This window comes from Arachis duranensis, chromosome 3 (assembly GCF_000817695.3).
Source record: "Arachis duranensis cultivar V14167 chromosome 3, aradu.V14167.gnm2.J7QH, whole genome shotgun sequence".
NCBI classification, from domain to species: Eukaryota; Viridiplantae; Streptophyta; class Magnoliopsida; order Fabales; family Fabaceae; genus Arachis; species Arachis duranensis.
Window position 1 is genome coordinate 122,332,200 of NC_029774.3, and position 18,206 is coordinate 122,350,405.

Here is an 18,206-nt window from a genome sequence, read left to right on the forward strand (position 1 = left end):
ACGTGTCCTTTCATACGTAATTAACAGGCTAAACTAGCTAGGTTAGATGGTCAAAGCAAATTTATTACATAATAAAAAGAAAACTCTCCTTTTCAAATCTTATTTGGATTTAATTTGTTGGATCAATTGGCTTTGTAAAAGACTCTAGCTATACTCTAGCCCATCATTGCTTAAATGATTATACAAATGAAATAATATAGTTATTTAGATAAAAATGTAAAAACTAAATCTATATTATTATAGTTGGTCAAAATTAAATCTATTATAATTAAAAATTATTAAATAATTTAATTAAATTTATTAAATTATCTAATAATTTTTAGATACCTGTATGTGAGTTTTCAAGCTTTGTTTGTTAATAAAGAATTTATTGGGAATGTATAATGAGCGGTTTGTGTGGGATTGGGCATGTGAGTAGCCCTACCCATCATGTGATGAAGTGTGAACCATATTAACCGCTACACGTGCTAATTAATTGTCTCCACTCATAATTTCCTAAAATAGAATGAGAAATAATGGTTAACAAATAATGAGAGATCTTAAATTGTATAACGATTCCCCTTAATGATTCCATTGTGACAAAGTAGAGAAGAAGACAACAGCTGTACGGAGCATCTCATCATATATACTATGTACAATGCATGCATGCTCATCATCAACTTAGAATACTTCTACGTGCATTGCATTGTTTTGCACTGAAAACAAATTTATGTGGAAACACATTCACATGCATATGTCACTGGAAATTAAAGTGCATGCAATATATCTGAGCCCAATTTGACATCACAGTAGGGAACCAATTTTCTTTATGTCAATAATTTGTCAAGATTTTATTAATATTTTTTTTTGTTTTTAAGACTAAAATAATAAATAAATTTCTAAAAATTTATATTTTAAACAGATTAATTTTTAAAGAAAAAAAAGTATCAATAAAATTTTTTAAAATAACAAATCTGAACAAGTTAGTTCAAATTCTAAGACCTTCTACTTTAATTATAAAAATTAATTTAAAAATAATGTGTCTATATTTATTATCATAAAAGACTTTATTGATATTTTTTATGAATTAATCTATCTAAAGTGTAAATTCAGGAATTTATTTGTCTCTTTACTCTTTTCTTTATTTTATAATAACAAATATAATCCAAATCATATATATTTAATTTCTTTGTCCATTCTTTATTTGTCGGCTATATATATTGTGTGATGAAAAAAGTTGGTTACTAATAGTTTTCAAATTAGCAAATTAATTAAACATGTAACTAGCTAGAAGATATATAAGGTGTCGTTGTCTCAAAGTATTGAACATGATCTTGGTTTTTGTTTATTAAATCTCGAGCTGATGATGATCTTCCATATATCGGCAACAAAACTTTCCTTTGATTTCCAAGTGTTAACATATATAGTTACATTTGCATATCCAGAATTTGAATTCAAAATGTTTTGTTAAATTAGCACAGCCTCCATGCTAGAACGTGAGACAAGAATTAGAGTTGCTGTTATATATGCTTTAATAGTAGTATTTCTAGGAACACAAAATGTTCCCTCCTTTTAGCTCTAATGTTTGTTTAGCTTTCAAATGGTTCTAATTAACCTCTAATGTAAACTCAAATATATTTGGTTAATAAAAATGAACTGTGAATTAAACCAAAGTCCGATCCACGATGATTGTGTATTGTACGTTGTACTAGTGTAGCAAGACAGACATAACGCACAATTGTTCTCCTTTTTTATATATGAAAGTACGAATAAAGTCATTAACTTTTCATGTATTAATTAATTTATCTAAGCATAACTCGTTATTGATTAGTATAACAAATAATATTTGTTATTGCAACTAGGTTTTTTTTAGTTATATATATTACTTCTATCTGTCAATTTTACTTTAATTGAAAGCTAAATGCAAATAACGTTATTTTATTATTGTCTAACGTGATAAAATAGTGTCAATTTATTATTCAATTTATTGAATTACTGTTGAAAATTGATTAAGAGACCAATATACTTAATTTCAAAGACAAAAAAATACAACTAAAACTTCAAAGATAAAATTAATGTCTTACACCCTACTACCATTGCTACTACATTTTGTAACAGCTCATGCAGATATGGTCAACGGAGAGAAAAGTCAAAGAACAGTGTACAATTTTATATCTTTCACTTTCACTAATAATTGCCAGCAATAGCAAGCAGGATTATTATTTTGACATTTGAGACAAAATGCATATAATATATTATTAAATAATGTTACACATCCAAATATTTTTATTAATCAAGTTTAACTAAATTAGTCTAATATTAACCAATATTAATTATTACGTCAATTAATAAATACTAAATAAAGTAATTTTTGGCTGTTTTTTTTGTCTTCCTAACATTATTAAAATTTTATTATTTAACTTGATTAAATTTAGTTCATAAAAAACTTAAATGTATAGTATTACTTTATATTATTAGCATCTTGATCTCTTCTTTTCCATTTAATTTCGTGGTAATTATAACATTTACAACATAATAAAAGGTAATTTAATTTACTACATATATATAACGGAAAATGGAGAAGGTAGGAATACTTATATGCTTTAGATCTAATAATATCAGAACATACTTTGATCATTCATCACCGCTAATTAATTAATAGAGATAATTATAAAAGTACAAGGTTGTCATACAGATAATATATGATGTTGGGCATGTTAAGTTATTAGCAGCCCCATGCCAGTAGCATACACTGCTTAAAAAAAAGCGCAATAAATATAATGTTCAACTTGGAAGCTAATTAAATATTAAAGATTGATTTATAAGTTAATTAACATATTCTTAATGGTCACGATGATGCATTCTGAATTTCTAAAATGCCCTTCAGAACGACCAACTCTCATCAGAGCAAGGCTTCTCTTGCTCTTCTGCTAAAGTTGTTCTTCAATTATTTAATTATGACACTATAGTATTCATAGAATATCCATGATGATGATGATCATCATCATCTACTTTGAGGTTGCTGAACTTGTTTCTCTGATCTTTGGGATGAAAGAATTGCATCAATGGCTTCTTTTACTTGAGAGATATCAGGAGCTTTTCCACCTTGAACAGGCCAAAATTCATCAGCTGCCAACACCTTCACCATCAACAATAATAACACAGAAAATTAAACATGTCAATTCCTATTTCAGTTCATATATAGCACTTAAGAATTCATGTATTAAGAAACTATAAGTCTCACCTTCACTTGAAGCTGAAGAAACTTCACATAGCTAATTGCTTTCTCCAGCATTGTAACCAAATCAACCTGATTAATTCACTTCTAGAGTTAGAATAATGAATAATATGTAAAGTTACTGCTAAATAAGAAGAAGAAAATCCCTACTTTGGAGCCATTGGGAACTAGTTCTTGTAGTATCTTGAGCCGCTCACTTATCCTCTCTCTTCTATTCTGTGAGACAAACATTCTAATAATCAACATTGAATCTCATCATATTTTAATCCTTGCTTAATTTGCAATCAAAATTGTATCTAACTAAAATAAATTGACTTAAGATTGAAGCAAACCTTAGCAGCAACACTTTGAGGATCCTTGGATGCTCCTAACTTGTTGGATTTTGGCATTTTACTCTCATCTGTGCATTGCTTCTTGGCAGCTTTCATTTTCTCAGCCTGCTGCAAATTAAACACAAAAACTGATCTCAATCTCCATTCAAATTTCACAAAGTTTCTGTAAAAACTAGTTCTGAAAATGAAAAACAGAAACTAACTAAGAGGCCTTAAAAAAGCAACAATTAATACCATTGAAATGCGCTTTTTGGATATTGGTTCTTGAACTGCAGGGTCCTGGATGCTATGAGCAGGTATAGTTTGTTGAGAATAGAACCAACCATATGATGAACTCTCACCATGTAATTGCTTCTCTTTTGCACTGTTGACTATGGTGCTGTAGCTACTACTAGAAGACTGGAAGCAACTTGAATCCTGCACCGGTCGCAGCTCTGAAGTGCTTCTTGGACTAATCTGACTCCATTGATGATGCAGATTGTTGTCCCAAACATTAGTGTCATCTTTCATGTAGCTGTTGCCAGGGACCATTCTGTTCTGCTCAAAGTTAAGCAAAGATTCACTAGCTACTTGTGTTAAAGTGTTGTAGCAACTACCTTTGAAATCAATCAGAGATTGTTGTTCCTCCTCAAGTTGATAGTTTGTGGCCTTATAAGCATAGGCATTGCCACATAGAGGAGGAGAATGGGTTATAGCTGAATCATTGCTGAACCCATTGGTGCTTTGTGAGCCATCTTCCTCTTCTAGCACTGATTTGTGGTACTCATTATTTTCATTGAAAACACAACTTTGAACCTTGCTTCCCATGCTTGAATCATGAGGAATTTGGTCTCTGGCCAGTGCCATTAGAGAGTCTAACGATAACAAATTGCAAAAGCAACTAACTAAGGCTGTTTTAGTAATGAGGGTGACAACAAGAAAGGGAAGGCCTATTTGTAATGTCAAATATTCAAACCCACCTTCTAATAATTACTTACTTATTTTGCATGAAAAGTTTGTCAAGGGCATACATCCACAAATTTACAGTTGACTTTATGTGATTTTAAAGTCATAGGGTTTAAGTAGTGAAAATTAGTTATTAATATAATAGAAATTTTTAACGACCTAACAAAAAATAAAATTTAATTGAGGCCCTCAATTCCTTGGTGTTAGTTTAATCCATGTTTGTATTGGGATTGTTAGCTGGCAGTAGTTAATGCATTGCAAGTAGAAAATAGATTAAAAAAATGCATGGGAAATAATCAGCATAAGGATCGCCGGATCCTATGCATAACCCACACGTCTCTATGTGATGAAGAAGCTGGAGAGCTACTTCATGTAGCTTCTTCTATGCTTCCTTTCACTCACTTAATCATATTTTATTGCTATTTGTTGATTAACATTCTGTTTCTGTGTGTAACTGTATCCACTAGTTCTTGTTGAAAAGGCTAACAAGTAACAACATTGATTATCATGACGGTTTTATGTTACTTTCTGAATTATATTGTATGTGTTGTAAAATTAGATAGTATTAAAGCGAGTTAAATATTTATTAGTTTTAAATATTAAATCATGAATATAAATTTATTTTGAACTAAGATAGAAAGAGGAGAAAATTGAAGTTCTTAGTAAAAAAAAATTAAAACTCTCTATATTTATTTATATTTCAAACAAATGTAAGTGAAATTCGTAAACATTTAACAGCTTCAAACAAAAATCTCTTTCAAGATATGTTAGATTCAGTGGACAAAATTCTGAAAATACGATTCCTAAACACAATTTACTCACAGAATGATAGCTAATATCTTAATACGCGTCACACAGATTCTAATTTATAAAAATTCAGCAACCCCATATACAAGGTAAAAAGTTTTGAGGAGGCAAAAAACCAAAAATTAACATAGAGAACTCAGCATATATTCATAGCGTCTTTAGATTTTGTTACCATCCTTCAAACTATGATTTGAAGATGCAAATTGAATTTTAACCCACGTTAACATGTTAAGTAAGTCATAGTTTTTATTGTATTCAAAAATATTATTTGTACACTAAAATTAATTACTGAAATCAACCACGGTGTATATATATATTTAACTCATTTTTAATATATATTTTGTATTCTAACATATTTTATATTGGCTGATTTTAGTGTATACCTAACATGATTGGATTGGATTTTAAAATATCTGTTGATCTTCACTCAAATGATTATTTTTAATTGCACACACAAGATAAAATTCAAACTTCAAAAATTTACTTAAGACAAGTGAGCTAAAACAAAATTATTATTCTATCATTAGCGCTAAGTTCAGAGCAACAAACCATAATTTGCATATAACAAAGCAAGCGAGTTAACTGAAGTAAACTCAACCAATTTGGGTTGATCTAGTAGTTAGTTTATTAGTTTGTTTAAACAAGTATCGATGGTTTGAATCTTGCCTTGTGCATACAGTAACTCATTGGCCAGCAATAAACTCTTGAATGGAGCTCAAATCCGTAATGAATTAATTCTTAATTTGCCGGACTAAGGATACCGTGAGAAAAGAAAACTGAAGTAAACTCAACCAGGGGATGTTAACCATGTGAACCATAGTTTAAAACGAAGTTAAGACCAAAAAAAAAACGAAGTTTAAGCTTCAATTACTTAGTCACCATTTACCGCTGGTCAAGAACAAAAGAAAAGAACGGTCAACCCGTAAATTTCATTCCTTCATCATTGTTTTTGGATTTTTTTTAAACTTCATCCCCTTTTTTTTTCTTCCCTTGGGGGCAGGAGTTCTGAATGTTGATGAAAGACAGTTAAGTATAATCTTTTTGTAGACCCAATGAAGATCGTAATCCACATGTTTTGCTCCAAGGGGGAAAATTCAAGAGCTGGCATTGGAAAAAGGAGAAATTCCTTCTCCTTGTCTCAAGGAAACTGTCTAACCAAGTTCTTCTCACAATGTTCTAAGATCCATTACATGACCCTTCACATTCTTATCTTCCAAATCCATGATAACATTATGTATGCATTTGCCAACTGGTTTGTTCTCTTAATAGACTTCCAATGTTGTTTGAATACAGATGGCTAATTTATTTATAAGTTATATTTGTACTTAATTTCAAAGCAGCAATAGATGATGAAATCTTTCTAAATCATCCTTCCATATATTGATGTGATCATGAATGCTTACTAATTTATTTTAACTTCAAATGTACTTATAATTAAAGTGTATTCCTTAAGAAAGATAAGCAATCATCTTTTCCAAAATGAACATAATCAGCGATTTAACTATAACATTATCAATTGCTACTCAGCTTGACGCCAATAAATACAAACTAAATAAAAACTAAATACTTTTTTTCATAGTACAAAGGTTTTGTACAGAGAGGACTAGATCTTCAATCCAACATAATAGTTTGATTGGCTCGTTCAAATTGTTGTGCTGCAGAACAATGAACAGCTGCAGCGGTAGCCTGCAAATACTCGCAACAGAACATCCAAAGAAATGTAAGACACACCTCCAGAACAATAAGCTTTGAAACAGCATGCAATGCAACCAGTAACAAGTATCAACCATTGAAACAAGTAATTCTTCCCTCCTTGAAACAAAGTATATAGTTTCAGATGGCTCGTTTAAAGCATGGATGAACAAGTTTGATACTTATATGTATATCGGGGGTGGGGAGGACAAAATTTGCATGAAACTGACAAAGCATTAAGATCTATCTAGACAATCTTGCTACGCAATGTGGATGTGTGTAAATTATGACACTGGAATCATGACTGGAATAAAAGTTATTGTTTATAGCTAAAGCTACATGGACATGGAAAACTATGAAGCACAGCTGAAGAAAAATACGGTAAATGAAGCCAAAAACAAATATGATATGAAGAAACTTACGGAGATTCCAGCAGTCTTTTGCCTCTTTTCTGAATTGGAACCATTAGCAGTATCTTGCCAAGTCCGTCATTTTGAACATCCTGGTTGAAGAAAGAGCTTCAGAAGCTTGATGGCCTCGAGAGATGGTTCACCTTCAGGCTTCTGAAATGAGGAAAACATTTTGGAAGAAGCAGGTTTAATTCTCTTTTTATTTTTATCCTTACTTTTATGGTCCTGTGGATTAAATGCATGTCCTGAAGTAGAAACTTCCTTATCTTTTATGGTTCTGATCAGAAGCAAGTCCTGTAGTTGCAACTATATCTTTATTGTCCTGCGGAACAAAAGCGTGTGTAATAGTTCCAACTTTCTTATTTTTATGATTCTGTGGATCAGAAGTGTGTACTGTAGTTGTAACTTCCTTAGCTTTATGATTTTGCGGATCAGAAGCATGTCTTGTAGTTGCAACTACCTTATTTTTATTGGCCAGCCAAACAGAAGCACATCTTTTAGTTCCAGCTTTCTTATCTTTATGATCCTGTAGATCAGAAGCGTGTACTGTAGTTGCAACTATATTATCTTTATGATCCTGCATATTAGAAGCATGTCCTATAGTTGCTGTGGATGATACAGGCCAGTGACAACACATTGGATGTTGTTTCCTTCGCATGCTGCATAAATTCTAGATAGTGATTTTATCATCCCGTAAAGTGTTGCTGCGTTAACACCACCTGTTGTAAAGAACTGTTTACTTTAATTAATCACTGTGCATCCAAGTAGGAACTTCTAAAAATTTGTATAAGGCACAAATAAAAACGTACCTAGAATTGAAAGAAGAACAGCACGTGCTGCTAACTGCTCAGCCTCGCTTTTGTCTTTAGCAGTATCCCCCGTGTATTGTGTGGCATCAAAGATCACAGAACATTCAAAACAAGGAGGTGGCCCTTCTAGCTTAACAGGGTTATAAGTAGGTCTTGTATTCAGTTTTGCAGCATATTCATCCAAAGCAGACTTGGCAAATGCAGTATTCTGGAAGAACCACAAGAAGCACTAATATAAGGGTTCTAGAAAGAAATATAATATACCTAATGGAGCACTAACAATGATGATATTTCTCCCTCATCTTGTTTTTCTATTAGTGATGACTTACAATGATATCAAACAGTAAACAGTCAATGCTAGTATAATGTTAGTTTTTGGACAGGCCCAACAAAATGATAAATATTTGACTCACTAAAAGTGCATAACATAACTATACCAAATCTAAAAGTGGTAGTAAATGAACCCTAAAAGGTAAAATAGAATAAGATCTCTGAAGTTGTAAAACTAACAAATATTCAAAAGAAAACATTGTAATAGAACATAGAAAGTCAGGTAACATGATTGGTATATTTGGTCTGAATATCAATTCAAAAAATTGATATTTAAAAGTATATTACATCAAACCTCACAAACAAGAGCACATCCATGATCTTTAACTTTCTTAGATAGGTTCTTAAAAGCAACTCTGGCAATATCTTGTTCAGCAGCCTTTCGAGTGGATAAAGTGAATAAGTGATCTCAGACGTAAAACTCATTCCATCCACCAGCACAGTTGACCTATACATTGCAACTTCTGAAGATCTATCACGAGTTGTTTCATACTCTGGAAGAACTATGTTTAATTTTTGAGCAAGGTCTTCCAAACACTGCTTGTAATCTAACTGCACTGGGAAACACGAGAAAATCAATTGACAAATTAGATACCTGTCTACATGCTAAATCTCAAATTAGTGCTTGTGACCATAGTGAATATAAACTAGACCACAAGATTCTACTTAACAGATCATATTTTATAATTAGAGGATGCCGTTTAAATTTAGGTTATTTGGGAGTCTGCAAAATTTTTTAACAATCAATAAGATAACTTTTGAAGACACTCTAGAAAAGTTAAATACCAACCTATGCAACAGCAACCTAAGCCCTCTTGAAAAGGATCAATCACAAGTCATTACATCTATATTGTTGGTTGAATGACACACAAATATGAAGCCTTAACAATGTTTTCATCTGGAACCAATCATAATAAATCTCATGGACTTTAGTTGGTTGAATTGGACCACATTCACTAACCTAGATTTTTCCAGGAAAGATTCATGATCTGACACTGTGATCTAATTCAGTTACGTTGAACCAAATGGCTTAAACAATATGGCACCATCTGCAAATATCACAACAATAGTTTGTTAGTTTTTAAAAGTCAACAAATGCCTTATCTACCAATATCTAGCAGACGTAGCTTACTACATTCAAAATGTACTGTCCAATACTCAAATAGCTATAGGAACACTAAAAAATAGAAATTTACAATCAGTTAACAGAAATACTATTTTCATGAAATGATCAAAGCTGTAAACTTTAAGATGGCCATTTTCATGAACCTCCACGACACAGTAATTCTAAATGAAAATTGATATTGTAAAAACTGCAAAGTTGGGTAAGTAAGTTGGGAATTCATCATTCATCGATCAATATCATATAAATTTCCACCCAATACCAAAACACGCATGAGAGGATCGTACTAGCTGATGTCACAGCACTTGCTAGAAATACCTTGTCCAAAGCCGGTATATTTAAATAATAAGGGAATGCCATTCAATTTTCATTAGAAGATACCAATTCTATTTAACAACCGAATCCTGTATCCCTCAAAACCCCACAAGCTGAGAGGGAGGGGGAAAAAGATTTTTAGAATTTTGAAAAATAAAATATCCGAACTTTCCTTCTCGTGGTTCTGAGCAAACAAGCAATAGCAGAGAAATTGGGTGTGGAGAGAAGACTTACAAGGAGGAGGAGGAGCAGAGGAGGAGGAAGAGGCAGATGAAGGTTGTGGCGGCCGCAACGGTTGAGACGATGATGCAGAAGGCACCGCCACGTTGGAGCCAGCAGCTTTGATTTCGGTAGGGGGCGCCATCAAACGAGTCAGTGACTCAGTGAGTGAAGCTCGAATCTCAGGGGGAGAGGGAAGGTGGCAGCTGGAAGCGCAATTTTAGAGTTTTCTTTTTCTTCTGTAATTTATTGTGTGTAATTTAATTGTTTAAAAATGTTATCTGTATACTAAAATTAATCACTAATATTTTTTTTCTGTAATTTATTGTGTGTAATTTAATTTTTTAAAAATGTTATCTGTATACTAAAATTAATCACTAATATTTTTTCTTCTGTAATTTATTGTGTGTAATTTAATTTTTTAAAAATGTTATCTGTATACTAAAATTAATCACTAATATATTTATGTATTGTTTAATTTAATTTTAATGTATATTTATATTTTAGTATGTATTTTATCAATAATTTAAGATAAAGGCTTTTGCCTGTACCAACAAATTTCAATTATTAGATCAGTTTCAAATTATTATTTCGTGATTCGTCTATATTAGTAGAATAGTAGATGAATGAGAATTAACAAAACAAAATGAGATTGTTAATAGCTTTATAAAATGACCATGAAGACTAATTTATCAAAATCTTTAGTATAATATAAAGTGGGACTTATTTGAATAAAAATTAATTTAGTGCAATTATTAAATGCTCAAAACTCATGAGTAGGGGTGTTTGCGGTGCGGTTTGGATCAGTTTTGAGTAAAAAATTCATTCGATCCGAATACTAATTTACTTGCGATGTGGTTTGGATTGGATGGTATTTTAAAAAAAATCCGATCCGATTCGATCCAATTTCAAGCGGTTTGGATTTGATTGGATTTGCGGTTTTGTAAATTAAAAAAAAGACATATAACAAGTCTCAACATCAAATTTTAAATAATTAACAAGAACGTAACAAGTCTCAATAATATCTTAAAAATCCAACAATAACAGAACAATAGAAATAAAATTATAGGTTAGTTAAAATAAACAAATAAATAATATTTTGAACATAAAATATTTATTAAATAATAATAATACATGAATAATATAAAAATATATAACAAATTGAACATGTTATAAGCATAATTGTAAATATAATAATAAAATAATAATATTATAGTACATTGTGCGGTTTGAATTTGATTGGATCGGTTGTGAAAAGTAAATTCGAAATTCGATCTGATCCAGCGGTTTGCAAAAAATAGAATCCAATTAAATCTGAATTATTGCAGTTTTAATCGATTTCGGTTTAGATTGGATTAGAATTTGGATTGGTTTGAATTTGAACACCCCTACTCATGAGTATTGTGTTCTTTATAATATAGGCAAATTTTAGTCATATATTTGCTAAGTTATATAAAAAAAATTAGATTTATTTGGATAATTTATATTTTGATGGACCAATTTCTTATACTTTAATATTTATGATAATAAAAGGTTAAATAATATCATGCATTGAAATTTTAAATAATTAATTTAGTATATAAATATACTCTTTAGCACCATATAATCTCCTTTAAACCTAAAGTAGCTTTATAGAATATCTCTAGTTTATAAAAAAAATATTTTATTTTTGGAGGTGAGAAAAAGTTCTTATTAATATAAAGTATAAATACAATTTTTCCAAAATAAAAATCTATTATAGCATTTTAAACTCCACAAACTTAAAATTCAATTTAAAAATGTATTAAAAATACACAAATGAATTCAATTTTTTTTTAAAAATATAGTTTTTTAAAATCCCTACACTTGAGTAGAACAAAAATTTAAATGTAGAAGAACAGAAAGTACAAAATACCAATCTGATATAAGAAAATGAGAAATATATTGTTCAATTTTTTTTAAAGTGAGTGTAATTGTGAAAAATATAGGAATAAGAACGCTAAACGAACTAACAAAAATAACAAATAAACAAAAATTATTAAAAAAATTGTAAATAATAAAAGTGTTTAGTGAAAATTTGAAGCTAGATCTGCCCAAAAGAAAAACCGCAAAAATAAGTGAAAATAACAAAATTTGGACAAAAACTTGAGTAATGAAGAATTTGATTAACATCAAAAAATTTTAAAAACTAATTTGATTGATCGATAAATTTGGAACACAAATTTGACTAACGAATGAAATTTGTGAGAACATTTTCAACGTTTACTCTGAACATCGTAAGAACATTTCGCTTTATGAAATATCCTTCTTGGTCAGAATATGATTTAATACATTTTCAAGGGGAAGAAAAAGAAAGAAACAAAAGATTTTTTTTTCCAATGCATAAAGTACATTTAACACACAAATTTTGTGTTTAAAGAGATGAGTAAACCCAAGTAAAATCTAACAACTAGAGTACTCAACAACACCGATGATAGTGACTAATACATTCACTGAGATAAAGAACATGGTTAAGTAGAGCATCATTTAACCTAAACCTAACTCATCATGCCAACCTAATCATATTCATTACAACCTCCAAGCATCTGTTGTTGCATACAATAAGTAGAGCTCATGACAAACCTAATTGCAACTCAGTTTGACAGAAATAAAAATACAAGATCAGTATCTCCACTAAATATACACACAAGTTGGAATGCCTTTTCCAAAAGAAAAAAACTACTTCATGTTTATAATACTAACAAGGATTCTACCCAAGAACTAAGTTAGACATTTAACTCCATAGAATAGTTTGATCGTTCCCTTATTATCATTGTGCTACTGAACAAGGATCTGCTGCACTTGGTAACCTGCACATATTCACAACACAATAACACACATTATTAGACATCCCTCTTGAGCACCAAGCTTTCACATGAAACATGCGCCTATGTATAAGTATCAACCATTGTAGTAACAATTATTCTTCCATCCTCGTTACAAAGTTTAAACACATCAATTTTACCAATACAGAAGTTTCATTATACTACTACCACCAATACCCCCAATCATGTCATAAAGATAAATAAGTTATAGTTTGCAGCTACATGCACATGGAGAAGTATAAACTGGTTGAAGCAAAATCTAGCAAATGCAGCAAAAGACAAAAATGAGATACAAAGATACTTACATGGATTCCAACCGAGCCCTCTTATTTGCCTTCTTCTTGTTCTTTCGCCTCTTTGAACCGGAATTGGAAGCATCACTAGCGGCCAGCTGACCCAATTCTGAACCTCCTGGCTGAAGAGAGGAACTTTTTGGAGGACAAGGGCCCTCAACACATGGTACATGTATGGGCATCTGAAGCTCTTGAGATGATGAAAGCATATTGGACGAAGCAGGAACAACATCAATTCTCTTCTCACCATTATTAGTGGCCATAGGAACCTCTTTATCTTTATGATCCTGCAAGTCAGAAGCATATTCTGTAGTTCCTATGGGTAAGACGATGCTTCCATTAGTAACTTGGGATTCATTTGGTTTTGCTATTCCATAAAAACTAGATTTTGATCTTATTATCTCATACAGTGTTGTTGAGCTAGAATCACCTGCTTCACAAAATCATTTACTTTAATTAGTCTTGGAACATCCAAATAAGAACATTAAAAATATGTTTACACAAACAAAATGATACCAAGAATGGAAAGAATAGCAGCACGTGCTGCTAACTGCTCGGCCTCTTTTTTGTTTTTTCCAATAACACTAGTGTATTTTGTACCATTGAAGATCACAAAAGACATAAAGCGAGGAAGCAACCCTTCTAGCTGAACAGTATTGTAAGTAGGCCTTTCTACATTTAGCTTTGTGGCATATTCGTTCATGATAGACTTGGAAATCGAAGTATTCTGGAACAAAAATCAACATAGTTGTATAAGGGATTCGCAAAAAAACATATTATATATTTAATGAGCATTTATGATAAAGGGAAAACTATTAATGATGTTATTCCCCTAACATCTTATTTTCCTCTAAGTAATAGTTATTTATGATATCATATATCACTAGTCAAAAATAAAAAATCAATACTTGTACAATGTTTTTTTTCAACCAAGTCACAAAAATGGAAAGCAAATAGCATAATTGAATCTACTATTCAACTATGTCTAAAGTGATGGAAAACATGAAAAGAATATAAATTATAGTAGGGTCTCTAAATTTGTATATGACTAGTATTTTTGCCCCTGAAATATCACGGGTATATTTTCACCAAAATTAACTGTGATGGAATATAATAAAAAACATTTTAAATAATTAATTGCAATAGAGTCAAAAATCATAAATGAAAAAACAACAAATAATAGTAACAACAGAAGAAAAAAAACAGATTGCTATTCTGAGTTTGAGAAAAAAAAAATAAATACAATATTGTTGAACTTACGTGTAGGTATGAAGTACTTGCAACAAACTTCCTTCTCTTGCAATTTTTTCTTGAATTCTCTCCAATATAAATAAAATACTTTTTTCTTTTATGAGTCTCTATTAGTCATATCAGCTAGTACTTTCCTTTTTCCGAAAGTTTTTCATATTCCTTTCATCAATTTGAGAGTCATTAGACATAGTACTTTTCTGTTGCCCTTTCTTTAGTAGTAATATTATCTTCTTAATCTAGTTTTTTTATACTCAACTTTAATAAAATTCATTCTTTTCCTTCTAATAATAACTGTACAAAAATTAAAATGAGTTGAACCAATAAGCCCCAATACCAAATATTAAAGGAAAACATAATAATTCATAATACAAAGCAATTCATCAAACATGTAACATGCAAAGAAATAATACTAAAGAAAAACATTATGAATTCATAATACGAAGCAATTCATCAAACATGTAATATGCAAGAAAAGAAAGCAAAACTAATCATCAATTACTATAATAAGTTGAACCAATAAGCTCCAATACCAAATACTAAAGGAAAACATAATAATTCATGTTTCATAATACAATGCAATTCATCAAATATGTAACGTACAAGGAAGTAATAGTAAACAAAAATATAATGGATTTATAATACAAAGGAATCCATCAAACGTAATATTCAGGAAAAGAAAATAAAGCAATTCATCAATCATGGCAATAAGTTGAACCACTAAGCTCCGAAAATCAAATACTAAAGAAAAACATAATAAGTCATAATACAAAGCAATTCATCAAACAGGTAATGTGCATTGTGCAAGAAAGTAATACTAATGAATACAAAGCAATAAGTTGAACCAATAAGCTCCAATTCCAAATATTAAAAGAAAATATAATCCTTCATAATTCATAACACAGAAAATTTAAGTTGAATCAAGTAGCACTAACAAATACTCAAGAGAAAACATGGCAAAAAAAAAGGAAGTTAGGTAACAACATAACATTATTAAGTGAACTATTTTGGCTTGAAATTAGTTAATAGTTCACAAAATTGATATTAAAGATTAAAGATTGTGTTACATCAAACCTCAGAAACAAGAGGGCATCTATCGTCTTTAATCTTTTCATTCAGGCTCTCCAGTGCTATCCTCGCCGCATCTTGTTCAGCAGCCTTTCTCTGAGAGAAAGTCATTTGAGAGGTATAGCTTGTACCATCCACACACACAGTTGCCCTAAACTTTGGTGCATGTGGAGTCCCTTCATTAGTCGTTTGATACCCAGGAAGTGGTATATTTGATCTCTGAGCAAATTCTTGTAAGCGATTTTTGTGCCTTAAGTGTTCTAGAGAACCAAACAAAAGTCAATCAACAAAAAATTGGTGCAACCATAATAAGCATTATATAGACCGCAAGAGACAGTTGAACATTTCAAATTTTCAACTTAGTAGATGTTGTCTATGTTCAAGACAATAAAGTCAACAAAACTTTAACCATTAGAAGTTAAATGTTGAAGACACCATTAAAAAAACAACCAAATACCAGGTTATACAACAGCTACATTGGGGACGCCAAAGCAGAGCACTTGCAAGTAAATCTATAATTGACTAAATCTATAATTGACTGAATGACCCACAAGTATGAAGCTTAGGCAAATCTTTCAAGGGAAACCAATCATAATAAAGCTCAGGAATTGGACAGCATTTTGCTAACACAGATGTTGCCGAAAACAATTCATGATCTTACACTCCAATCTAAATCTAATTCAGTTAACTTGAACCAAATGGTCAAATAATATACCCCGGCTCACAAAATTCATAACCATGGTATGTAAGTAATATCTTACCTACCAGTTTCAAGGGCAAAAATGCTAAAAGCTACAAAGTACAAACCTTCATTGCCCATTTTGATAAATCTCAAACAACACAAATTCAAAGAAAAATTTCAAGGGAAATTAATATAGTAGAAACTGCAAAATGGGCTAGTTAGGAATCCATCATTCATACATCAAATTCATATGTAATATTCATATTCCCCCAACCCCAAAACACACACCATATGATCCTAAGACAGATTGTCATAGCACCCGGATATAGAAACAACTTGTTCATTTTTTCATAAAAAGGATATAAGTTTATTTAAAAATTACAACTAAAAAAATCATAAATTCCTCAAAAATCCTAGCTGAAACATAATTGGTAATTGTTTTTCTTAAGAAAAGAAGGATTTTTAAACTTTTCAAAGAGAACATTATAAGCTTATAACTCTTTCGTCTTGCATGTCAGAAACCACGAAAAAATATGAGAAATGGGACTTACGAGGAAGAGGAGAGGAAGATGGAGACACATGTTGAACGAGAGAGGAAGAAGTGGGTGGTTGTGGTGGTGGTTGAGGCGAAGATGAAGAAGCCGCCATATGTTCGGGGAGTTGAATCTGGGTCGGAATCTCCATCTGAAGCTCGAATCACACAGCAAGGGGAGAGAAAGAATGTGTCTTGGAAGATGATAGGGTTTTCACTTTTCAAAGTGGAATTATAAACTAATAATACTAGTATATTATACATCTCGTTAATATGGCCCTGTTATTTCCTCTGTGTTTGAACTTTGAACTTTGGAGTCTTTAACCTAAAGAGAAATATAGGTACAATCAAATTTTAAAGATATGCTTACATGGCAAAATCCAAACCACACATTCTAAAGCCACACTTTTTATTTAAAATCGTAACTCTTCACAAAGAAAAACGTTACTTAATGGAAAAAAGTAAATTAAAAGATTTAAGAAAAGAAATAATTAAGTTATCAAAATTAATAGATCAAAAATTAATGATTTTAACTAGTGTTAACTGTAATGACACCGAATTCTTAAAATCAATACAAAATGATTTTTCTCAAAATCTTTATTTTACTATAAGTTTTATTGAAGGATTTCAAAAACCCGAAAAAACTTATTTTTCACACAGAATTTCTAAAAAATGTTACCATGGAGATGATTCACCACATCTTTATCATACCTTTAACCCACAATTAAATTCTATAGTAGACATGCTTGAAGAAATATTAGTATCCATAAAATTTCAAAGAAATAAGGAAAAAGAGAATCCCAAAGAAGAAAAATTTCAAAATATAATCAACATAACAGATTTAAAAGTAAAACCACCACTAAAATTATGAATATTGAAGAAAAATTAGAAGAAGTTACAATGCTTTTTAAACAATTAAAAATGGCTCAAGAAAATAATATTATGGAACATGGATTTCAAATAGAAGAAGAATTAGTAAATTCTGAAAATATAGAAAATGAAGAACACGTCCTAGATTATTCTAGTGACGAAGAACCAGTAATTCCAATACAAGTAAAAAATGAAGCTGGAACATCTAAGGATAATCAATCTCAATTTAAATGGGAAACAGGTTTTGATAATGATGCTTTTAAAAAAGGGTTTATAAATAAAGATTCAAAATATACAAAAATACCATCAAAATATGTTCCTAAAATCCAGGAAATGGAAGGAGATAGAATGCTCGATCTAGACTGTAAAAAGAATGAAAAAGAAATTTTCGAAAACTGGTTAAATTCCTTCTTATTAGAATCCTTTACCAATCCAAAACTTAGTGAATTATCTGGAAGAGACATTTGGAAT

At 30.8% G+C, this 18,206-nt stretch overlaps 3 protein-coding genes across 5 annotated transcripts; all 3 read right to left on the reverse strand.

The window, feature by feature from the left end:
* Window positions 1-2,630: 2,630 nt before the first annotated feature.
* On the reverse strand, window positions 2,631-4,441 carry LOC107480972 (putative transcription factor bHLH086). Its single transcript, XM_016101166.3, has 5 exons — window positions 3,784-4,441; window positions 3,550-3,657; window positions 3,368-3,433; window positions 3,224-3,289; window positions 2,631-3,118 (listed from the first exon to the last, which is right to left on the reverse strand). Exons 1-5 carry the CDS (start codon window positions 4,393-4,395, stop codon window positions 2,984-2,986), a joined length of 987 nt encoding a protein of 328 aa, XP_015956652.1. The 5' UTR covers window positions 4,396-4,441; the 3' UTR covers window positions 2,631-2,983.
* Window positions 4,442-6,696: 2,255 nt separating this feature from the next.
* Window positions 6,697-10,442, reverse strand: LOC107481063 (double-stranded RNA-binding protein 4). Of its 2 annotated transcripts, XM_052258813.1 has the most exons (7): window positions 10,215-10,442; window positions 9,504-9,591; window positions 8,831-9,099; window positions 8,213-8,420; window positions 7,864-8,009; window positions 7,416-7,725; window positions 6,697-6,987 (listed from the first exon to the last, which is right to left on the reverse strand). In XM_052258813.1, exons 2-6 carry the CDS (start codon window positions 9,526-9,528, stop codon window positions 7,666-7,668), a joined length of 708 nt encoding a protein of 235 aa, XP_052114773.1. In that variant the 5' UTR covers window positions 9,529-9,591; window positions 10,215-10,442; the 3' UTR covers window positions 6,697-6,987; window positions 7,416-7,665. The 2 variants fall into 2 exon arrangements, 1 of the variants encoding a protein (XP_052114773.1); XR_008006953.1 differs by lacking the exons at window positions 9,504-9,591; window positions 10,215-10,442 and having other exon boundaries at window positions 6,710-6,987; window positions 7,416-8,135; window positions 8,838-8,959.
* A 2,191-nt stretch (window positions 10,443-12,633) lies between these two features.
* On the reverse strand, window positions 12,634-17,106 carry LOC107481062 (double-stranded RNA-binding protein 4). Of its 2 annotated transcripts, none has more exons than XM_016101270.2 (5): window positions 16,885-17,106; window positions 15,658-15,911; window positions 13,852-14,062; window positions 13,348-13,765; window positions 12,634-13,027 (listed from the first exon to the last, which is right to left on the reverse strand). In XM_016101270.2, exons 1-5 carry the CDS (start codon window positions 17,015-17,017, stop codon window positions 12,988-12,990), a joined length of 1,056 nt encoding a protein of 351 aa, XP_015956756.1. In that variant the 5' UTR covers window positions 17,018-17,106; the 3' UTR covers window positions 12,634-12,987. The 2 variants fall into 2 exon arrangements, with proteins under 2 accessions (XP_015956756.1, XP_015956755.1); XM_016101269.3 differs by having other exon boundaries at window positions 13,348-13,768.
* Window positions 17,107-18,206: the final 1,100 nt, after the last annotated feature.